Consider the following 24,914-nt stretch of genomic DNA (forward strand, 5'->3'; position numbering starts at 1 on the left):
AGTTATAGGGTACTGAAGCTGCCACTTCAGAAACAGGAATACACACTTTCCTTCTCATTTCTGAAGCGACAACTTCAAAACCCTATAACTTAAGTTCTATGATAGGCAGGAAGACAATTTCACCCTTATTGTATTCCTTGGTGTCAAGAGAACCCAATGGCATACATTTAAGCGAGTTTCCCGCAGCAAATTTTCTTCAAAACTCTCCGCAAAATACTTGCATAAAAAGTGCATAAGTGTTCAAGGAATTGCTTTACATGAAATTAAATGACATATCTAGAATCAGTACACAAAAATACATGTGCCCTGACGATTTCGTAACTGTGACTTCATTAATAAAAATTTTTTTTTCAAGACCAGTGTCCCCCCTTAATGTGCAGACATGTGCGCATAAAGGCAGATGCAGCGGCCAACTGCCTATGAAACAGGGTATAGTCCATGCTGAAATGTTTCCAGGCAGCATGGTCTCAGTGCAAATTCGCACAGGACCAAAATATGGGCACTTTATAATGCATGCAGAAAAAAAATATTAGTTTTGGTAGCAAATGTACTGGGTACGTTTATTATGCGAGTGCGTTCATTGTCAGAGATTTCCGAAGTACCACAAGAATCGCGACATGGCGCTGATTTCAAAGCAGCTACCTAAGGTAACACATTTTTTTTTAAATAAACGTTGGTCACACTATCCAGCCCAGTCTGCTATCATCATCATCATTTATTATCCCTTAAAGGCCCCCAAGTGGGTTAGTGGGTTATTAAATAAAGAGGGGGGGGGGGGGATTGGGGATTAATAACATATGTATCTATGGTCAATAATAGGAAAACGAGAACAGGCACCATCAATGGCACCAATGTTCAGGCCTGATTTCACGACAGCAAAGCTTCCGCTTCAGTGAAATATTTCGCAGATTCCCTGAATGTTCAAGGTGATCATGAATGTATGCTGTACGAGTACATAGATGCCGTAGTTGTTCAATCACGGCATCCAAGTCTGTTAGGACGTCTTTAACACAAAACACAGCTCTGCCATATGTTCGTGAACCCTTTACTGTGCCAGATTTGGTGGGAAGGACATCCTGCACTATTTCTAAATTTTGTACTCTCCTCCATCTCAGGAGCAGTGACGCGGGTGTTGGCTTTGCGTTTTCATTATTTTTTCTTTCTCCCCTTTCTGCGACATAACAAATGCATCAGTCTGAGAGGGAATACAGTAAAAGCTCGTTAATTCGACACTGACGGGACCGCGAAAAATTGTCGAATTATCCGAATGTCGAATTATCGAATGAACAACAAAAAACAATGTTTGCCGCAACAGGACGTATACCTTTATTTGGCAAGGAAATCTGTAATCACCGTCCGCTTTTTCGAGCGAATTTGAGCGACTACGATAGCTCTAACAGCTGCCAGGTGCTCCGCGGCACACGCGCCGCGCCGTCAGGGATTTGTTGGGACAAGGCTTCTGCGGCTTCTTTCACCGTGCACTTAGGCATTTGGTGCAACTGCTCACAATCGTAAATCGTCGTCGTTGTCAGCGCCTGTCACTTCAATTATTTCATCCTCGGTCAGCTGACAGGACACGAAGGCGAGGCGGCGCGCAGGCCCTGTGCGCTACCATAGCCTCCTATGGCGCTACCCACCGGAAAGCAGCGCGGGGAGGAGGTGAAGGGAGCGCCGCTCCCCGCTTATCTGTTTTTCAACCAGCGTCTGCGGGGACAGCGTTGTTGCGGGACACGCGTCTTATCTTTCCTCTGATCTTTTAACTCTCCTCTTATCTGCACGGGGACTGTGGACGGGTGTCTTATCTTTTCTCTATCTTTTTCTCTGATCTTTTAACTCTCCTCTATCTGCACATGGCAGCGGTGGTGGCTGAGCCAGTAGGCAATCCCTTGCGATTTCCTTTCACCCTTCTCTCAGTCGCAACAAAACAGCAACAAGTAGCTCAGTAAACACGCTGACAAAGCGCGCATTTACCAAAAAAGGCGCCGTAAATAACCGTGATAGCGACTGCTGCCACACAACAAAGCACAAAAAAAAAAAAGACGCCAGCCGCTTCGGCCGCCGCTAACTCGCTTCCTCGGATGGATGGACGGATGGATGGATGATATGACCATAGGGATGGCCTATCAGCCGTACAGTAGCGCCGCTCATGGCAGTGTTTTTTTCTTTTTGCTCTCGGCACACCGGCTTGGCGGGCTGGCACACCGGCTTGGCGGGCTGCGGAGTGAAGTCGAATTAACCGACGCACGGCAGAATTTGTTCGAATTAACGAGAGTTTCGCCCCATAGACTCCTATGTATAATTGTAGGGACCTCGCGCGCGCGTCGAATTATCCGATTTGCCGAATTAACGGGGGTCGAATTAACGAGCTTTCACTGTATGTTGAATAAATGTGCACTTTCAAATCTCTGGCTACATGCTTTCCGTGCAAAGCCAGGAACTTCTCAGCACCCCTTCGTAGGTACTGTCCTCCGATTGTGCCTGCCTTTAATATCTGCTTTTCTTGTGTTCTCTTTTGTGTATGCAGGCACACCTGTCATGTGCTAATGGGGTGTCTCCTCTTGCCGTGCGTGTCGAGATGATCCTCCCAAAGGTGAGCCACACCAATCTTGCTTCTCTGTGATAACTGTGCTTACCTGACGTCCTGTTACATACCGTATATACTTGCGTAATCAACCCACTTGCATAATGAACCCCCCCATCTACTTTTCACCTCGAAAAATGAGATTTTTTTTTTTCTCGCGTAAAAGCTGCGTGCCGATCTTCAGGGCATTGGAGCATGCTCGGATTATCTCGGCGCGATTGGCCGGCACTGCTGACGATAACAAAGTCGACAGATCGCGACGTGATGCAGCCAGCTTCTTTTAATGCAAGATGCGCCGGCGGGGTAGCTCAGTATTCTGGAGCCCTTCACTACGGCTCTTCTTTCCTTCGCTCACAGCGCAGCTCGGGTGACCTCCTAGTGAGAGCGGCAATTGTCGCATCTTTCCTTTACCATAACTGCATGATTATTATTGTCTAATGCGAGAGAAACTCCGGAGACACGAGCGCAGGTGACACGGAAACGAAACTTGGCAACCGCGCGCTTTTGCCGATGATGATGATGATCTTAAAGGATCTGGTTGCTTAGCGCCATCCGTCAAACGCAAAACAAAACCTTGCTTATAGCGCCGTTTGTGCGCAGCGGCAGTAATACGAAGTAAAGACAACGCATTTGGACGTCAGCCACCCGCCATATTGCTGGAGCTGAGCGAGCTGCGAACAGCAATCGCCGTAATTCCGGGTGGCCTAACCTCAGTGCTGCAGCCACTTGATGTCTCCGTCAACAAACCATTTAAGGACAACGTGCGGCGGCTGTACGCTGAGTGGATGGCAGCGGGCAACCACGACCTGACACCAACTGGCAAGATACAAAGGCCAACCATCGACATGCTTTGCCTATGGATTTTGGAAGCGTAGAATTTAATTACCCCCGAGGTGATCGTCCGCAGCTTCAAGAAAACTGGAATCTCAAACTGCTTGGGCGGCACAGAAGACGACGCGTTGTGGGACAATGACGACGACAAAGTTGCGAGCGACGCGAGCGAAAGCCTCGACTCGGAAAGCGAGGCCGAGTGATAATGCGAGGCCGAGCCAAGCAGTGTATGAAATAAATTTTTTTTATTCACATCGCATCCGTGGTTTTTCTATAGAGGTAAGGCTGCGATCGCATTTTTTATCGATGCTGTGATATAAAATTTAATCGGCCGAAAAATTTCTAAAAAAAAATTTTCCCGCATAATGAACCCACCCCCAACTTGAAGTCAATTTTTCGGGAAAAAAGTGGGTTCATTACGCGAGTATGTACGGTACTTGCTGGTAGATTGAGCAGGAACTGCTTCCGTTTTTGGGAGGCCTGTGTAAATTATTCACTGGGCAAGCTGTCATTTAGTAGTGACGACACAAAGGGGAATAAAAAATTAAAATTCAGTGTTTAGCATTTCATTTTGAGCTATCAAAGCTGAGAATAAACTTTGCGGAGGTGGTAGAAGTGACTTGTGCAGTTGCTATTCGTCGTATTAGAGCTCGTGTCCTAATTTCTTAGTAGATTACTAGGTAGACCGGGGTGCCGACAGAAGCCATGCCTCGTCGTATTCCGTTCCTCGTGCAGGTATGAAAACGGGTAGCTCAAGACAGCATCATGCATATTCCTTTGATCATTGAGGTTTTATAAACTTCAGTAATTCATAATAAGGGAGTAATTACTCATTGGCATCCACCCAAGCGCAGCCATACGGCTACAAAGGAAAGCTGTACAGCTTTCTCAGAAACTTTGTAGTTAAAGAAAAATTCGTCCTGGTCCGGGGTTCGAACCCGGGACCACCGCTACACCGGAGCAGTCGCTCTACCAACTGAGCTAACCGGGACGGCAAGCTTTGTAGCCGTATGGCTGCGCTTGGGTGGATGCCAATGAGTAATTACTCCCTTATTACAAATTTACTCCACCTTGGGGGATTCCCCCAAAACATTTGACCAGTAATTCATTATCAGTTTTTCGAAATCCTGCTTAATTCATTGATTTTAGGTGTTCTTAAAATTTACCATGCAAATACTGCCGCGTAATTTTACTAGCCACTTTTCGGTTCACCTACGCTTCTACACGCTTGGTGAATCAATCAATTCTTTGGGCTTGCACCACGTACACTTGCTACTTTGGCACACCGTTTTCCCCTCATATCTAAAGCTTTCAGTGACCTGTGGATACACTGCTTTTAATGCTCATCTTTAACTCTGTCCCTAACGGCAGATGTAGAGGTGTGCCTAGTTAGATAAGCACTCAGCATGTTCAAAAATGCAGCACTTCGAGCTGCACACTCTTTATCAAACTTTTGAATTCCTGCTTATAATTATGCACTGGAATAAAAAAGGCCGCCACCATCTGGAAGACGAAGTAACGAGTGTTGTTTCTACAATACTATTGTAGATGGTGCTACAAGTCTCAATGCGAGATGTGCTATTTTCTAGTTGCTGCCCACAGATGGCGCTGTGATCTCAGGGTGGTAGCAGACCCCACGAAACGTGAAGAGTAAGAGCTAACGCTCTGAAAATTTTTAGATGTCAAGGTGCTTGGCAATGTGCAGGTGGCAGTGCCCCAGTTTGAGCGTGAGCGTCCCCTGTGGCCCGAGGAAGCCTCGGGCGAGAGCCGTGAGTTGCGGCTGGGCTGCTCGCGAGTGGTGGCCACCAACTGGCGTCCGGCCGACCGTGGCACCTGCCTGGAGGCCCTGGGCAGGGGCCCCCTCTTCTTCGAGACCACCAGCTTCCCCTGGCTGCCCAGTGGGGGGGCTGCGGGGGGCCACGACCCACCGCCCGTGCATGCGTGCTTCCTGCAGGAGCAGCGACCCAGGGGTGAGCGGCCTGTGTGTGCGCAAACTCTCAGTGCCTCTGTTGGGTTTCTATTCTTACCTTGAGTGGCAGTCACAGGTGCCCTCTCTCTCTGCCTGCATGCGGACTCTGTGCCTCAGTCAATTTCTTATTCTTACCTTGAGTGCAGCCTCAAAGCCCACTCTGTCTTGCATGCAGATGTGTTGTTGTGCCTGCCAGATTTTACGTTTGACAGCCTGAAGCACCCACCCTGTCAGCAGCCTGCATGTGGCCTTGCATTTCCTCACCTCAAGCGCCCACTCTTTCGGCCTGTATGTAAAATTGCCGGGCTTCAGTCAGGTCCTTGCACATACTTTGAGTAGTAGTAGCCCAGGGCACGCACTCTCTATGTCAACATGCGGATGCGCAGTGCCTCGATCAGGTCCTTATTCTTCCGTAAGTGGCAGCCTCAAGCACCCACACTGTCGGCCTCCATGCAGACGCACATTGCCTCGGTCTGGTTCTTATTCTTACCTTGAGTGGCAGCCCACCGTGCTCATTCTTTCTGTCTGCATGCTTACACACAGTACCTCAGTCAGGGTCTTGCAATTACCTCGAGTGGCAGCCTCAAGCACCCACACTGTCGGCCTCCATGCAGACGCGCATTGCCTCGGTCTGGTTCTTATTCTTACCTTGAGTGGCAGCCCACCGTGCTCATTCTTTGTCTGCATGCTTACACACAGTACCTCAGTCAGGGTCTTGCAATTACCTCGAGTGGCAGCCTCAAGCACCCACACTGTCGGCCTCCATGCAGACGCACATTGCCTCGGTCTGGTTCTTATTCTTACCTTGAGTGGCAGCCCACCGTGCTCATTCTTTCTGTCTGCATGCTTACACACAGTACCTCAGTCAGGGTCTTGCAATTACCTCGAGTGGCAGCCTCAAGCACCCACACTGTCGGCCTCCATGCAGACGCACATTGCCTCGGTCTGGTTCTTATTCTTACCTTGAGTGGCAGCCCACCGTGCTCATTCTTTCTGTCTGCATGCTTACACACAGTACCTCAGTCAGGGTCTTGCAATTACCTCGAGTGGCAGCCTCAAGCACCCACTCTGTGGGCCTGCATGCGGACTTGTAGTGCCTCAGTCGGGTTCTTGTTCTTACCTCGAGTGCTGGCCCAAGGCACCGTTCTTTTTTGCCTGTATGTGGACTCGTGTTGCCTGAGCCAGGTTTTTATTCTTCCCTTGAAAAAACTGTATGGCAGTGAATGAGCCTCATTTATATCGTGATATTTCTTTATCTGTCTCTTCCTCCCTGTTCTTTTTTTTTTTTTTTTCAGTTGAGTTATAGAGGCTACTTGTGTTTATTAAAGCAGTAACTGGAGTCAGCATGTCGAGCAGAAGTGCTCCAAAATAGTAAGGCCTTCCGCGGTCGCTTTCACAGGTGCTACGAGCAGCTTCTGATGACCACGCATTTTCGGCACAACCGCACGGAGAGGCGAGGGGAGCGTACATTTGCACCAGAACAGCATGAAGCCTAAAAAGAACAAATACCAGCGATGTGCCAATCAGTGTCTGAACCGTCGCCCAGCGTGCCTTGGCTCTCTGAAGTGCCGCTAGTAGCCGATATTAGTGCAGGCTGGTAGCGAAGCTCAGAAAACGAAACTATGTGGGGACAGGGGATTCTGATCAACACAGCCCCTCTCCGGACTGTGTCTGAGTTAACCAGTTGGAGGGGCCGAATCTTCATCTTGCGTGGCCCCACAAACCTGATGTATCTAACCTCGGCCGCCGCTTTTCATTTGCTGGGAGCATTGGAACAAGCCAAAAGGTTTTAATTAATCGAATTTAAGTGAATCTGTGATACGAATTAAGCACTTGGAAATGTATTGAAAATAAAGCCAGCCAACCAAAATTTTGGTTTGTTTGAGTTAACCAAAAGTTCGAATTATCAGAGTTTTTAATTATAGTGAGTCTACTGTAGAAAGTAGTGGTTACGGAAGATTACACAAGACTGCACAAATAGGAGGGCATTGTCTCTGGAAATTACTTGCTGGAAGGGCAGTACTATTGAGCAGGGAATTTCATGAATGAATAGTGAAAGGGTAAAGAAAAAGTTACTTAGACACTTTTGCTTAGTGTAAAGTCTTGTTTGTTTCACAACCAGGGCTCTTCTTTTTGAAACTGCATTGAGGCAACTCAAAGTAGAAATGTCGAGCAGTGCAAATATGATTGCAATCAGTTTTGTTCAATAAACGAGACCTGAAGAAATGGTGTTGAAATTAAGTGTGTTCCATGAAAGGTTTTACTGACGCAGGGTTGTTGTAGGATATAATTCTGATCTGTTGGTGGTACATGTTGGTGAAAGAACAAGCAGGGTAGTTTTTAGTGGCATGTGCAGATGTGCGGCACACTGCTTTCGTCTGATCTCCCCCTCCCACGACATTGCAGAGGAGGTGGAGGCCGAGTCGTCGCTCTGGTCAGTGCAGCTAGACCCCTGCTGGGCCGAGTTTGTGGAGCGCCCGGGGTCGAGGCCGCGCGCCTTCGTGGAGCCACTGCCCCTGACACTGTGGATAGGGGCGCCCACATCACCGGCACTGCACGTGCCCCTGTTGCTGCACGTGCCAGCACCTCTGCGGCTACAGCTGGGCCGGCGGGAGTGTGCCTTCCTGCTGCGACTGGCACGTTCGGCCACCGTTCTCCAGGAGCAGGCAGCGGTCGACAGACAGGTGCACTCACATATATACATATGTGTGTTTGGTGTTATGGGGTTTAACGTCCCGAAGCGGCTCAGGCTATGACGGACGCCATAGTGAAGGGCTCTGGAAATTTCGACCGCCTGGGGTGGTTCAACGTGCACTGACATCGCACAGTACACAAGCCTCTACACTTTTGCCTCAATCGAAATTCAACCATCGCAGCTAGGATCGAACCCGCATCTCTCGGGTCAGCAGCCGAGCACCATAACCACTGAGGCACCGCGGCGACATGTATATGTATACAGTCGAAGCCGGATATATCAAATTCGAAGGGGATCAGAAAATAGTTCGATATAGCGAAAATTCGATATACAGATATAGGCTAGAACTGCACTCCCGATCATAATAAATTGCAGCTTACCGTTTGGAACAGCCGCGAATCACATAGTATGGGCACGCAATGTGAAAGCGCTTTATTATTTCGTGGAAAAAAAATCACTAATTTTGGGCTGCTTTTTCCTCTGGGAAATGAAGTTCAAAACACTGGTCTCGATCTTCGGGACTGTCCAGGTGCGAGAGCCCAGTGCCTTCCATTTCGCCGCAACAGCTCCGAACCAGGCTGAATGCTGACGCCAGTTCAGTGGCTGCGCACGGACGCGTTTCTTCGACAACACAGTTGCCCTCATTGTCACTGGAATTGGCATCTTGAACGCCAGCTATTCCGGCCACAATGTCCTCATCAGCAAGGTCGGCTACCACTTGAACTTCGCTGTCAGCGTTAATAAAGTCCTGAACAGTCACTTTGGACGGAACGGCACCGGGAAAATTGGACAAGTCGCGAAACACGTCGTCCAAGCACTCATAGTCATCTAAATCTTCCGGACATTCATCTCCGGCCACTTCAAGGCCTACCTTCCCAAAACAGTTGGCTACTGAGGCCTGCTTCACGTCGCGCGTTGAAACACAGGCACACACAAGAAAAACACGTGAGGTGCAGATGGAGCGGTCCGAGCGAAGCCTATGCGAGCGGCGGTCAACGCGGCTGCGAAGGAACGACAGAGGGAAAAGAAAGAGCAGGGAGAAAGATCGGCGCTCTGGGCTTCGCTTTTTTTTTTTTCCCCCTGAGCTCTTTCTTCTTCCCAGGCCTACGAGCGACCGTTTTCTCTCTCTGCCTTTCCCCTGGAAGCGTGGCTTGGAAACGTCGCCGCGCGTCTCCATGCCGCGCGCTGAGCTCCAATGACCTTGACCAAGCACACGCCGGCGGTACAGGAGGAGAAGCGGGAAAGCTCGCGCCAGTGGGGCGAAAAACGGGAGGGGGAAGGGGGGAGGGGGGGGAAGCAGGCCCTGCGCCTGCTGACTGACTGCGGAAATGTTCTCCGCTGAGGCGGCTGAGGACCGGACGGGAATATCTTTGGGGAAAGCGCACCTTCTTGAGGCGTGACGCGGCGTGGCATTCGATATATCATATGTCCGGCGAAAATGGAATTCGATATACAACGCAACTGTCCTATACTTTTACATAGTATTTTCTAGGGGATAATCTGTGTGTTCGATATAGCCAATAATTCGAAATATGCGGGTTCGATATATCCGAGTTCGACTGTATATGCGTATACATATGTATATATGTATGCTTCACAAAAGTCTTCCCGGATCCAGAAATGTGTAATGCAGAAGAGGGACACACGAACGAAAACAGCAGTTTATTTATGACCTTTTGACTGGGGCCTGGCCTTCGTCAGGTAATGCGCAAAGCCATATATGTATACATATATATGTATATATGCATATACATATATACATATGTATATGTATATATACATATACATGTGACTAGCTCGTAATGCGATGGTAGCGGCTGGGTTTGTAGCATCTATGTAAACAGCTCGGACATGCAGCTCGGTGTGGGAAGTGTCCTAGTTTAAAGCCAAGTTGGAGGAACTGAACTTGCAGGACGAGACTGGTGAAGAGTGCGGCAAGAGACAGCTTAGAAAAAGCACCCTTTCTGTTTGCATCATTCATGTGCCTCTTGCTGCAGATTTCCTAGCTGGCAACTTGATATGCCAATCACAGTGTGGCTGTTGAACTGTTAAGGGAGAAAGAGATGGCCTAGATGTAAAATGTAAATTTCAGAAACCAGTGGTGGCTCTTCAGTAGCTCATGGCCCATGTGCACGTCTCACTTTGGGCCTCTTTCAGTGCCATCATTAACAAGGCGTGCTCGACAGTAGCAGCAAATTGGTGTGAATAGGCATATGCGAATAGTGGTTTCTTGGTTCGAAGTGAATTGTAATTTCTTTCTAGTAATCTCAAAGTGAATATTTCGAATACTTCTGGCACACAAAATAGGTTGAACGGCAGAATAGGCATTTTCGAAACCATGTGTTTTATGCAAAGCGTATTACTAGAGCTACACTACAACCCGTCGAGCGCGGCAGTGGAGCTACCATTGACCTTTAGCGTGACCACGTGACACCACGTGACAACATGACGTCACAGCAGAGGAGAGATGGGCTGCCGGCTCGCGCGGTCGGCCGCGGCGGTGGAGGCTCCACATCAGAGGCGCTGCAGCTGACCACGTGACGATACAGCAGCGGTATAAAGCTGAGCTTACCTCGCTCTCCGGGCACTTACGAGGCGGCCAGGTGTTGGGATGCCGCCTAGAAGCAGGGCTGATTTCAACGAGAAGCGAAAGCTTCAGCGTGCCACAGAGACCGATGAAGAGCGGGATGAACGTCTGGCTAAGCTGTGTGCTCAATATGCGGCTCGGCGACAACGTTCTACAACAACTGAAGAACAAAGCGAGGAACTTTACCAAGCCTAGCCATCAATATGCTTCGCATCTGACTAGGCTTACCCTTAGCTAAGCCTCGGCCATTTTTGAAACACACAAGGCCATTACATGAAAAAAGAGAGGAGCATTGAAGCTTTGTCAAGCTCATTGAAGCTGTGTTGAGTTTCTGCAAAAGTGGCCATCGCATATTGTGGGAGCCAACCTACGTGTGGTGCCATCACATCAGTGGAATGTGAGACCTGTGCATGGGGCTTCCAACTGCTGCCCTTCATTTTGATTGTGTCGTTGCGCAGCTGTTGCTTTTAAGTGCTGACCCCCATGACACCTGCTAGGCGTATACACCATGCGCCCAGCACCACTCACGTCAAGCGTCGGAAAGGGACACCCATCTCCTAGTGTCTCATGATAGCTCCCCTTTGTGCTCACGCCACTGCGCTTGTTTAGCGAATTTCACAGAGTGGAGCAGCTGCGGCAGCTGCAATCAGGTCAGACTCGTTACGTGGCAGTGAGGAGTGCTGCATGTCCTCCGATTTAGTTTGATTTAGCATAGCGCAATCTGCTTCCACAGGGAGCCAACTGCTTGTGTGCAGATCGCCCTGAGGACACCACAGGGCGCTGGCCAGCTGTTCGAACGCCTGCACCATCGAGGCCAGTCAGCTCGCAGACACTGGCGGCACGCGGAAACAGATCACGTTATGCTAAATTCCTCTATCAATGCATGCCACCGTGCTGGTAACAGCACGTGTGCAGCCACATACGCCTGGTCTGTTGCTGCGAGCATGAGCAGACCAGTCCCAGCATATGCACAGGAGCGTAGATAAGCGGTGCAGAGTCAGGGCTTTGGTTGTGTATGTGCCGCGGCGCCATTCTGGAGGTACGCTAAAGCAAAACCATACGCAGGAAGTTCCGGAACCATTTTTCGCTTGAGACGAATACTTCAAAATTCAAATACCGAACACTCGGATCGAGTCAAATATTTCATACTTTCTATTCAACCAAAGACTCGAAGTTATTGAATATTCGCATGTCTAGATCCAAAGCATGGGCTCAGTCAAGGGTGGCATCAGGGCACACCTTAAAGTTTATGCAGCAGCAAGGTGCAAGCTGTGATTGCTTTTGCAAAGTGTCATCCAGTAACTCAACATACTTTATAATTGCCTTGTGGTTGTGGAACACTCCGTTTGTTTTTACAGCGTGAGGTCTGCTGACACTAAGCACTGCAGTGAGAAGGTCGTTCAAGAAGAACAGTGCGAAAAAGACAAGGACTAAGAGAAGATGCACACAGACAAGCGCCTGTCTGTGTGTATCTTCCTTTAGTCCTTGTCTTTTTCGCACTGTTCTTCTTGAACATGGCATACCAACTCGCCCAAGCATCAGTCCTAACGAGAATGTCCTCCTCCGTGCAGGCCATCCTTGGCCCCAGTGGTCGAGCCCCGCCATCTGTGAGTGTGACCGCTCTGTGGCCCCGCGTTGAGGTCACCCTGCTGCTGCCCCCACCGTCCCCAGCTGTGGGTGGCTCGGCCAGCGACAACTCGGAGCGGCCCTCGTCTTCGACCACCACCAGCGAGGCTGACGAGGTGCCTCCGCATGCCACGGATGACTCACCAGACTCTCCACTGCAACATTCGCTGCCAGGAAACGCTGGCCTGCCACCATCCATGCCGCCCGGCCCTGGGGAGGCAACCAAGGGCCCCCCCTGGCGCAAGGGGCTGGCCACCATCGTGTCGGGAATCGATGCCGTTCTCGCCAAAGGTAAGGCTGTGCATTGACGCTCTCACTTGCCAAAGCTGTTAGGCAGTGTTCCTTGGTACAGGGTCTGCGGAACTCCCCGCTTGCAGACTTCTATCCACATTTGCATTGTCCTTAGCACAGAAGAAACTCGACAGTACCGTATTTTCTGGTGTATAAGACATACCCTTGTATAAGACGCACCCGCCGTATATGCAGGCTGTCATTGAAAAAGTTGGTATATAAGACGCACCTGTGTATAAGACGCACCCCAATTTACCCAGTTAGGCTAGTGAGGCTTGATTAAACATGCCTGCGCGACCATCGTGAAATGCACCGTACCTGTGAGAGGTTCTTAAGCAACGTTAAGTGATCAAAAAAAGGCAACACTTGCGCCATAGCCGCCCACATTTTAGTAAAAGAGAAAGGAAAACGAAAGAACTCTCCTTATGTTCATAACAACATTTTATTTTTACTTAAAACCTTCGGAGTCTTCATCTTCAGATGCGCCATCAAAAAGTTCGCCCATTGCTGGAGGCAACATGGCTGAAACATCCTCTTCGCACTACGTACACGGAGGAAAGTTGGAAAGGGTGACTAAAAAAGAACGCCAGCTTGTCTTGGCTTGTCTTTGACAATGGCGAGAAGCGCAATTGTCGCCATCTTTTGGCATTTCACATTACTTTTGCTTGGGGCCTCCGAAACAGCCATGCGTTTGTGATCCCGGAAGTCGTCATCCCCGCCGCTTCATGATAAAGTTCACCTAGAAAAGTTGCACACGGTATTTAAGTAGTAACCTTGTTACAACCGCTTTATTGGTAGTGATATTTTTTCGGTGAAAAAAGCTTGAACATGAACCTCAGTAATTTCTGAACTCGCAAAAAAAAACAAAAAATTTACGTATCAGACCCACCCTTGTATAGGACGCACCAGCAAGATTTTTGAAAAAAAAGTCGTGTCTTATACACCGGAAAATACGGTACATCCAGTTTGGCAATCCCAACAGCAAAAGTAACCAGGATCTGTTCTTTGTTGTTGTAATTTTTGTTTTCTGGTGCTACAACCCCTTGCACTGCTGCCGCGTGGAGAGGGTGCTGAAGCAGCTGATTGTCACTGTGCTTCTGCACTCCACACTGCAGGCCCCCAGTCTCGACCAACTTTTATGCCGACAGATCGTCTCTTGAAAACTAAACATGTCATGTGATGAGAATTTGACAAAATTACGCATGTACACACTACAAAATTGTGTTATCCAGGAATATAGTAACCAGAAGAATAACAGCGTCACTCTGTGGGACGTTCTTGTTGCTTTGGCGTACCTACCAACTCTCCCAATTAGGACACAGCTTTCTTTCTCCCTAAAATTCTCCTCAGCTCTGTCAGAATTATTTTCTCAAAAAAAAAAAAAAAAAAACTCTCTGCGTCCAATAGAGGTGAACCTAATCTCTAGCACGTGCTTGTTTTCTAGCCAAAGCCAACGCATTTGCAGCTCCTACAGCCATCAGCAAATTTCGCTTTAAAAACATGGGCTTTGGAAGTTAGCTATGGGAATGCCCCGTATTTTCGCAGTTCTGCATTGTTTCTCAGTAGTGAGCTCCTGCTACAAAATGCGAGGAGCTTCACCAGAGTAAATTTTCACCCGTTACAAACCCTGCCTCGCACTGCTCTTGCTCATGGCCACTCACCACTGCTTGTATTATTAGGAGTCTGTTTTTTTTTTTCTTGTTGGCCTGTGAGGGCTTCAAGGAGGAGGCACTTGACTTCTATTCGGAGTCAATTTATACATGGCAGTACTATGCAGTAACATTTTCAAAGGAGCGACATCCAAAAGTTCAGTTTTTTTTTTACATAAACAGAGTGTTTCCGACATTGACCCCACAGTGCAGGAGCCGCCATGTTGAATTTTATTTATTTATTTATTTATTTGCAGATACTGCAGACCATACATATACATGGCCCAGGCAGGAGGGGCATCCGCGGCAAAAACATGAGTACACATATAACAAGCATACAGCTGTTCAGAAACAAATTTCACACAAAAAATTCATAACGAGCGAAGTACAATTAACAGCGCAAGAATTGACGCTCCAGTTCTTCAACAAAGTCACTGGCTGCGAAAGTGTGCGAAGGCAGGGAATTCCATTCAGTGGTAGTCCTGGGAAAAAAACTATGCTTATAGGTATTGGTTCGTGCAAAAATTGGAGCCAAGGAGTGAGGGTGTGTGTGTCGAGTTTTCCTGGTGCAATGGGGCTTAACACAGTCTGGCATGTTTAACCTCAGCGTACCTGTAACTAAGACGCAGTTATTCAAAAAAGCGAGCCGACTAATTTTTCTACTTTGTTTTTTTGTCTTGGTTTAGGGCATTTCTATGAGCGTTTGTGGTGTATGTCTGGGTGGTTTGCCGTGTTCCTGAAAATCGTTGGGACACGTTGCAAGAAAGTGAAAGGCAGGTGGACAGACTTGACTTCAGGGGCATGGCGGCCTCCCGAAACCGGCAGCATCTTTAGATCAGATAGTGACCGATGCAAGGCATTGACCCGCGATTCCATTGACGCTACTTAAGATAAGTATTGTTGGAACCAGCAAGGTTACCACACATGCACTCTGCAGGCACCCATATGGAGCCCCATTCATTTGGGGTAGCTACCTTATAAACGCGTGTAAGGGCCGCACCCATGTGTGGGCCGCACCCGGTTTTCCCGAAGGAAATGTTTAAAAACAAATAAATTCGTGTAAGGGCCGCACCCCAACTTTCCATGACCTAGGTGGGAATATGCACAGGCCGTGGCATGCGCGATCAGCTCCGGCTGCGAGCAATGGAGCGCTTGATAACAGAGACCACGCACGGGCACAGGAGCTTCCAAGTGCCGTCCGTGGATGGCGCCCGAGGTTGCAGTCATCATCATCATCAACTTTTTCCTCTGCTGCGACCTCTCACTATCCACATCGGCATCAATATCGCCAGCTCCAGCCTTTTGGGGAGTGTAAGCGTGTTCACCACAGTAGTGGTGGTTGTGGCTTTCGCGTGCTGCCGCGGAGCATTGCATTTTTAGCACGATGGGCAAGCGCCTTAATAGCCACACGGCTGGGAGTTAGCTCTCGAACCAGCAAGCGTGCGGCAGGCAGGAAATTTGACCTGGCCAAGGAGTGCGTCCAAAGGATGCATTGAGAAACAGAAGCTGCAAAAAGCGCGCTTTCCGAGGCAAGCCGTGCGAGTTTCCTGAACTGGAAGAAGAGCTGCTCTGCTATGTGATGGAAATGTGGAACAACGGCTACGCATTGACAGCGGACATGCTGAGTGGCTTCTTTGGGATGAGCGTGCACCAGAGCACAGCACCATCTCAGAGTCGAAATACTCCACAAGTGATGATTGAACGCAGAATAAATGCCAAAAAATTTTTTTCGCACATTGTGTGTATGGGCTGCACCCCAAAAATTGGCCCTCGAATCCGGAAAAAAAAGTGCGGCCCCTACACGTGTTTTATACGGTAAATGTGCAGTTGTGTCGTGCAAGTTAGAGCAAGGACGGTGACACTTGCTGGCGGCTTCCGTTGTTATATGCACTGATCAGGATGGTAGTGAAGAACCCCCTCCGAAACAGTCATTTTTCAGAAGTGATCTGCTGTGTTGTGATGACAACCTTCGAATCTTGCAAACAAGTGATCTTTAGATGCTCGCTGCCATTTCTGTATTGTCTGACACAAGGCTCTGAAAAAAAAAAAAAGTCACTAGCGGCCACTCCAAAATGACACGAGGCTCTGAAAAAAAAAATAGTCACTAGAGGCCACTCCAAAACCTTTGTTGGTGAAGCGCTACCACTTTTATTAACACCTTAAGAAAACCTAGTGCGGAAAATTTCTGAACTGAGTAAAATCTTGTATGCCGAAATCACTTTTAAATAGACAGGTGCGACCTATATGCAATGAGGTGCCACTGTAACGTGTAAACTGGGCTCTGTTTCGCCCTTGCATTTGTTCAGGCGCCGCAGACGGTGAGCTGGAGTCCGTGGCCGACGACGACAGCGTCTCGCTGCGGAGTGACCTCTCCTCGGACTCGGACCAGCTGTTGCTCGCCACGGGAGCACTGGACGAGGTGCTGGGTCGGGGCAGTGGCACAACCGAGGTGGCCCAGGACGCTGCCGAGCTGCTGGCTCTCGACCACCACGGGAGCGGCACGCAGGCCACGACCGCCACGGGCAGTGCCGAGTGGCACCACCACGGCCACCATGGCACGAGCGGGCGCCCCTGCGTGTCCGTTCGCCTGCACGACCTGCAGCTGGTGGGCTGGGCCGGCCCCGATGGTGCCACACTGCTGCTGCAGAGCCAGCACCTGGCACTCGAGGAGCGGCACACGGCTGCGGCTGCCACAGCGGCAGGTGATCGCAGTTTTGTTCATCTTGTACAAGCCCCTACACTCTAAACACGAATTTGCCTATCTGGGCACCGTTTGGAAGGTGTTGAAGTAACGGACGTTAGCTGTTTAGTTTACTAGAATTGCTATGAATGAGATTAAAGGGAGGCACAGCAATGGAAATACGAATTTCGTCCCCTGACGTCATACTCGCGTAGTTCCACCTCTACCAGCATATTGGACCATGATGTCATCATTAGTACGCGGCAGGTGGTTGTTTCTACAATGCTATTGTAGGTGGCGCTAGAAGTCTCAACGCGAGATGTGCTGTTTTCTAGTTGCTGCCACAGATGGCGCTGTGATCTCAGGGTGGTAGCAGACCCCACGAAATCTTGAAACGTGATGACTAGGAGTTAATGCTCTTAAAAGGGAGTAAGCTGTCTTTCAGTGCACTCCCGTTTATAAAAGGGAGTGTGCTGACTTTCTTTTTTACTCTTTTTTTGTTTAGAGTGATATATAAAGGCTTGATTGAGGCTGATATATGGAGCCCAGTGCCGCTGCATCAAACCCTAGCCACAGTGGCCTCATTATGGTGGAGGCAAAATGCAAACGTCTCTCGTGTGCTGTGTGACTGTTAACGTATGTCAAAGAACCTCGCAGGTGTTCTGGATTATTCCAGAGACCTCCACTGTGGCTTGCCTCATAGCCCTTGCACAGCTTCGTGATGTAAAAAAACCCACATAAAAGAAGTCATAAAAGTGGATAACAATTTCGTAATAAACAGTCTCAAGGTAAGCTAGGGACCGAATTTTTCAGTATACTAGTCGTGCGTCAGAAAAACCACTGTGCAAACCAGGCACTTGATTATAAAAAGAGCCCTGTGTGACAGCTTGGCAGCGGAAAAAAGCACTTCCACGCAGGCTTACAAAGCACATTCATGGTAACATGATTGAGATAGCAAGCGCCACCAACTCAGCTTATCTCAAATGACGCCACGACCTGTTGGGCAAAAAAGGGGATAAAATTGGAGCAGCCGTAACTGCCTGCAGCAGTTTCAGTTCTTATTAATGGGAGGTGGGTCCTCCTTTGAAGTGACATTTCTCTAAGCTAACGGTTCGTGTTCCATTTACGCATCATTTTGTTTAGCTGATTGCATTTGCGAAAGTGCTGCTGGAAACAGTTAGCTAGGCGCTGGAAGTGGCAAGGGAATAGGTCTACTTAGGGCAGGTAGTGACCGCAGATCCGGACCACGAGAGTGAAATAACTAGAAGGGTAAGAATGGGGTAGAGCGCTCTTGGTAGGTTGTCTCAGATCGTGAATGGCAGTTTACCAATATCCCTCAAGGGAAAAGTATACAACAGCTGTATATTACCTACATTCACCTATGGGGCAGGAACATGGAGGCTAATGAAAAGGGTTAAACTTAAATTGAGAACAACGCAACGAGCTATGGAAAGGAAAGTAATAGGTGTAATGTTAAGAGATCGGAAGCGGGCAGAGTGGGTGAGGGAACAAACGCGGGTTAATTACATCCTAGTCGAAATCAAGAGGAAGAAATGGGTGGGCTTGGGCAGGGCATGTAATGCGAAGGCAAGATGGTTCGTAGCCGTTAAAGGGAGAGAACACTGAATTTTAAACTGCAAATTTTTTTCATTGCAACGGAAAGCTGACTGTCTAAGGTGCTTCACTCCACATTGTTTTTTTTTAAAATGCTGTGGGCGATTTTTACTGAGAATTTTTTTATTGGTGCATGCACCCGTTGTAATGTAGACCGATGCTGGAAACCGGGATCAGGGAAAGCAATGGCAATTACATGTCAGCTTCTGCCCACGTGTAATCCCCATCACTTTTACTGATCATCCAACATCGGTCTACATAAAAACTCCCCTTAATTTTTTTCTTATTGATTGGCTTTATGTGTTTACCGCATTTACTCGCATAATAGGCGCATTCGCATAATAGGCGCACCCCCAGTTCGGTCGCGAAAAATCGGATTTTTTTATTTCCGCGCATAATAGGCGCACCCCGAACTTGGCACTGTGATCAGTACTGTATGTACACGATTGCAAGCCGACGCCTCCCCACCCCCACAATCTTTATTTTAACAAAGTTCTTGCTTAACTTACTACTAGTCCTCACTAGTGTTGCTGCCGTCGCAGATGCTGCTGACCCACAGCACGCACGACGACATCGCGTGGAACAGCCGCACACAGTTTTCAGGGATGCTCACTTTAAACATCTGTTTGGAATGCTTCGTCAGCCGGAAACCTTCCCGACTTAGGACCCCGAAAACCGCGGCAATACGAGTCGCATACGAAAATTTAGGCACAGCGCAGTCGCAACTGCCGCACTTCTCGTCCACATCGAATTTCCGACCTACCGTATGCTTGCCGTGTTCGAGATTTAACTCCCAGCCGTGTAGCTATCAAGGTGCTTGTCTGTCGTGCTAAAGTAGCAACGCTCGGCGACAGCGCGAGAAAGCCACAACTACGATGAACTAACACAACAGAAACCGGCCCTTTGACATCCATAAATGAACTGGAGCTGGTGATGCTGATGTTGATATGGATAGCGAAAGCTCGCGGCGGACGAAAAAGTTGATGATGGTGATAAGCTTGACCTTGGGCGCTATCCGTGGGCGGCACCTAGAAGCTCCTGTGGGCGTGTGTGGCCTCCGCGACCAAGCGCGCGTTGCTCGCAGCCGGAGCCGATCGCGGAGGCCACGGCGCGTGCATTTCGAAGGCCATTCCCGCGTGGATCGTGGAAAGTTTGGGTGCGGCCCTTACACGGATATTTTTTTTAATTATTTCCTTCGGGAAAACAGGATGCGGCCCGTACACGGGTGCGTTTATGCGGTATGTTGAATTTTGCGAGTCGAAAAATTTCCAGAAATTTTACCCCGTGTAATAGGCACGCCCCTAACTTTGAGCCGGATTTTCTGGAAAAAAAGTGCGCCTATTATGCGAGTTATGCGAGTAAATACAGTATGCTTGGGCAGTTTAATCAGCTTCTCCTTTCAGAATTTCTGAGTGCACGTGTCTCGCACACACACAGGTGGTCCACCGTCTGGTGAAGGAGAGGAAGAGCGTTGCCTGCTGAGCTTGCGCTGGGAGAGCCCCGCCCCTGGAAGCACCACCTGTGGCGAGGGTGCCGGCAACTGTGGGCTGCGGGCCCTGGTGCGGGGACTGTGCGTGCAGCTGAGCGCCGAGGCATTGGCGGGGCTCGCCCAGCTGGCCCAGGTGGAGCCACCGCCACAGCGGGCGATACCCGTGCGGCTGCTGGTGCACGGGCTCAGCGTCACCCTCCTGGTGAGTGCACCACTGTAGGGGGCGCCACTGGTCATGGAGCACAGACACACTGTGTAACTGCGGAATTAGGCACCCACGGATACACTGCGTAACTGTGCCACCCTGCAGTTCTTAGCTACCTCTGCTTGATTTCTCTTCCTTTTTGTGTCAGAGTGTGGGCTTGGTTTGATGACGCTACTTCGGAAAAGTCAAGTCATGGCAAATGCTGTAGCACAGGGGTTCTCAAACTGCGGTCTACGGAGCCCTTGGGCCCCTTGGAGTGCTTTCTGACTTTCATCAACACCTATATCCATGCGTGCCCCAGCCCGCATTTTCATTTTGGAACTGACCGCACTGTAATTGCTCCTAACAAACTGTTGCACTCCACTGTCAGTCACTGTACCTGAACACGGGCCCATTTTTTTTTTTAGAAGGGGGGGGGGGGGGGGGGGGGGTCCATCTTTTTAGAAGGGGGGGGGGGTCCATCTGCGTACTCCTTTTTGGCGGAGGCGCAACAAGTTGGGCTCTTCAGCTTTTTCTGAAAACCATTGGGTGCCCCCAGAGGCTTGAAAGTTTGAGAACTGCTGCTGGCACACTTGGAAACAGGGACAAAAGCAAGAGGGAGACAACACATATACTAGCTTCCCACTGGATCTGTTCGTAGCACATGCCCCTTTGTACATTAGAATCCCGCTGCAGTAAAGTAAAACTGTCGTCCTAATTTGCCCTCCGTAGACGACAGTAGATTTTTTTCTCTTTTGGTGTAAAGACACTTCAATAAAAAAAAACGGTGTTAGTAAAGAGCATTTGCTCATGCCGGCATACTTTCCACGGAATGACAAAATCGCGGCATGCGGGCAGGCTGGAGTATTTCCAAGCAATGTACACGTATAGGCCAATCACAAGGACAACAGTCAGAGGCAAGCGGATATTGAAGGTGGTAGAACAGCGCTCTGTGAAAGGGCTTTACCACCGGCCTCGGTAGCTGTGAGGAGAAGCTAACTTGTAAAGCCCTTGAGACCATTGATGCAAATCACATGGTGTGCACGAGGAGAAAAAAAAAATATAATGCATCATTATGAATGTGGAAAGAAGGCGGCACAGGCCATTGAGAAAGGAAAGGAAGTAAAAGTGCAGCGAGGAGTACTGAAGGGAAGAAAAGGGGTGAACAGTTGCAGTGCTGGGCAGCACCAAGTAATGACGTGCAGTAGCAGAGGCATGGTGGCATGTGTGAGGTTTTGCCACACTCTGCTGTGTTGGGAGCATTTCTTAACTATTGCCTCCTATGTGACACTGAGGCCGCAGAAGACAGCATCGTGTTCACACAGTTTCGGTTTTCATATGGACTCAAATTTCCTCGCATTATGTTCATGGCCACATTTTATTTGTGCAAGTATGATGTTTCTACTAGACGGACATTAATCGTTAGCACTAAATGTCAATGAGAACATCTTTGACGAAAGTCTGCCTGGTTGAATTTTTCAAACAAAATTTGAGAAATACTGACACCAATCAGTAATTTATAAAAATAAACCTTATATAAAGCGAAATCGATGAAATCGGCGAAATCGATGGGATTCTGGCCGCCTAGAAAGTGTTTATCTCTCGAAAATTTGTCTGAAAGTTTGATGAAAAAATACTCTGCTGCGAATTTTTCTGTACCTATTTTGGTAAAGCATATAGATAACTATTTTTAGCTTTGCATTCTTGTAGGCATACAGCCGTGTTCTAATCTCTGCTGCTAGCAAGGAAATGGACAGAAATGCAATGCTTGTTTGCTTGATGAGATTTCGAAGCATGTTAAGGAATCCCAGGTGGTCGATATTAGTTCCGAGTGCTCTCTACTACAGCATACTGGACAAGGTCTCATGTTACTTTTTCTCGTAAACAAATTAGTGAACCCATTGACTTCCAGTTTTTTTTTTTAGAGTACTGCTGGGCCTTCTGTATTGCAATTTAATTTTCAGCCCACAGTGCAGATGCTCAGGGAGCGCTTATTTTGATCGAAATATACGTTTAGGAAAGAAACTTTGAAAAAGACAAACATGTTTTTCTACAGTCTGAAAGCAATATCCTCGAGTTTTGTTGATGCTACATTTCTCTTGTGGATGCTTTCCATGTTTAGGGTTGATTTTTGGTAGGTCTACACCTTTGCGTCATCCTCATCACTGCTGCTGTTTTCCTTATCAGAAGAATGAGCTGAAAAGTTGCTTTTAGTATTGGGCCATTCAATATGACCATTACTGTCAGAGAAATTGCCCAATAGTATTTTTTTGATACAAGGACTGCATTTGCCCCCTGCTGCAGGTAAGAGGCTGCATGCAAGAAAACAACCATCTAATGTATCAACAAATGCAAACAGATTACTTTAAAGTGGAACTAGTGCCACTGCCATCTATGACGAAAGTTTCCTACATCCAGTAAACAATATGCCATCCTGTAAACAGTATGCCATCCTGGGGCACTGCAAAAATGGTTAAGAGCCACCTACCATTGTTCTGACAGTTTCGATAATATGGCCCCGCTTCCTGCGGCCATCATTCTGATGGCTTTGAAAGGCAATTAATTGGCACTGACTTTATGTGTGTGCCTTGTGATTGCATCTTGTATTGAAGTAGACTCTCAGTGATACGAATCGCACTGGGTCGTGAAAAGTATCCTCCGAAATTCATGTCATCCAAATACAAACAAAATGAGAAACGCATTCGTGGCACTTGGTTTATGGGTGATGGGATTTATTTGCTGCCACACGCCACTGCTGGTGCTACGCACTGCATTATTGATGACCATAGCATTGGTGGTGTACGGGCGGTGCGCCATTGCCCACTGCTTGGATTACCGTATTTACTCGCGTAATAGGCGCACTCGCATAATAGGCGCACCCCTAGTTAGGGCGCAAAAAATCAGATTTTTTTATTTCCGCGCATAATAGGCGCACCCCGAACTTGGCACTGTGATCAATACTGTATTTACACGATTGCAAGCCGACGCCTCACCACCCCCCGCTTCCCAATCTTTATTTTAACAAAGTTTTTGCTGAACTGACTACTAGTCCCTACTAGTGCTGCTGCCGTCGCAGCTGCTACGGACCCACAGCACGTACAACGACATCGCGTAGAACAGCCGCACACAGTTTTCAGGGATGCTCACTTTAAACGTCTGTTTGGAAAGCTTCATTTCCAGCCGGAAACGTTCCCGACTTAGGCCCGCGAAAACTTCAGCGCTTGGAGTCGCGTACCAAAATTTAGGAACGCCGCATTCGCAACTGCCGCACTTCTCGGCCACGTCGTATTTTCCGACCTGCCGCACGCTTGCCGCGTTCGAGAGCAAACTCCCAGCCGTGTAGCTGTTAAGGTGCTTGCCGGTCGAGCTAAAACATCAACGCTCCGCGGCAAAGCCATAAACCACGATAACTATCGCGCTACTGCAAATCCCGGCACTTGACAGCAACAACAACAACAAAAAAAAAACGAGCTGGAGATGCTGATGGCGATTAGATAGCGAAAGCTCGCGGCGGAGGAAAACGATGATGATGATGAGCTTGGCCTTGGGCGTCCTCCGTGGGTGGCGTCTGGAAGCTCCTGTGCGCGTGTGTGGCCTCCGCGATCAAGCGCCCGTTGCGCGCAGCCGGAGCCGATCGCGGAGGCCTCGGCGCGTGCATTCCGAAAGTTTCGGTGCGGCCCTTACACGGACTTTTTTTTTTTTTTTTAACATTTTCTTCGCGAAAACGGGGTGCTGCCCGTACACGAGTGCGTTTACGCGGTGTGTTCAATTCTGCGAGTCGAAAAATTTTCCGGAAATTTTACCCCGCGTAATAGGCGCACCCCGAACTTTGAGCCGGATTTTCTGGAAAAAAAGTGCGCCTATTATGCGAGTAAATACGGTACTTACTGTGCAGCTGGCTGTCACACATCTACAATGTGAGGACAGTGCTTGGTGCTCGAGGATGCGGTCATGGCCCTCGCATTCCTATCATCCCTAGTGGCGTGGGAGAGGTTTGGAACACCCGAAATTCCACACGTACACAATACGCCTCGGCAAGGGTATTATCATATCATCGAGATTCGGCTAGCATTTGGTGTTCAGTTTGGATTCAGCTCTTGTCGCTACATGGCGCTGTCCCGACTGAACTGAAGTTTATCTTTCTGCACATGCTAACAATGCGACTTGCACTGTGGGTTCTCTCTAGAGCGTGTTATGATGGTGTGCATTTCCAGGATGACCCCACTTCGTCGGGCTCCGTCAGTGAAGAAAATGGCGGCCTCCTGCTCAAAGTGCCCCAATGCCTGGTGGACCGCACCCCTTCCGGAGCAGTGTACATCCTCCCCACTGGCTGTGGTGAGCACAGACTTCCCTGAACAGGAAGGCCTGCACTCTGGAAGTGTTCATTTCATTTAGTGCCAGTTGGTTGATGCGTCAAATGTGGAAGCGGCAGCTGCAGTCTGATAGCTAACCTATCTTTCCTGTTTCATCATCTCAGATAAAACTGCAGTTGCCATTTTTTGTTCAGAAGTGAATACTGTCACACGCTACCTATACTCCGTTTCATACATAGCAGGAAACGCTGCGGAGGTTGCTGAAGTAGTGCGTCTGCGAAACCATATTACTCCGCCATGTATCATTCGTTCTTCTCGAAACTCCGGTCATTGTTTGGACGAATACAAAGAGCGGTAAAAAACGATGTGGTAGCATTGAAAACCACGGTCAAAGCTGTGAGGCGC

The 24,914-nt window shown here is 48.7% G+C and overlaps 1 protein-coding gene across 2 annotated transcripts in view; it reads left to right on the forward strand.

Moving 5' to 3' along the window:
* LOC149370016 (bridge-like lipid transfer protein family member 3A) overlaps window positions 1-24,914 on the forward strand; it is a 72,017-nt gene that overhangs the window by 40,745 nt on the left and 6,358 nt on the right. For both annotated transcript variants that reach the window (XR_016285473.1, XM_089559671.1), the window contains exons 11-17: window positions 2,525-2,590; window positions 5,118-5,382; window positions 7,788-8,065; window positions 12,235-12,580; window positions 16,536-16,931; window positions 19,961-20,214; window positions 24,411-24,531. Coding sequence is in view for 1 of the 2 variants with exons in the window: in XM_089559671.1 (XP_089415797.1) it covers window positions 2,525-2,590; window positions 5,118-5,382; window positions 7,788-8,065; window positions 12,235-12,580; window positions 16,536-16,931; window positions 19,961-20,214; window positions 24,411-24,531 (1,726 nt within the window). In the remaining variant the exon portion in view is untranslated. The remainder of the gene's footprint in view (window positions 1-2,524; window positions 2,591-5,117; window positions 5,383-7,787; window positions 8,066-12,234; window positions 12,581-16,535; window positions 16,932-19,960; window positions 20,215-24,410; window positions 24,532-24,914) is intronic.

Source organism: Amblyomma mixtum, chromosome 1 (assembly GCF_055824585.1).
Source record: "Amblyomma mixtum isolate Tamu chromosome 1, ASM5582458v1, whole genome shotgun sequence".
NCBI classification, from domain to species: Eukaryota; Metazoa; Arthropoda; class Arachnida; order Ixodida; family Ixodidae; genus Amblyomma; species Amblyomma mixtum.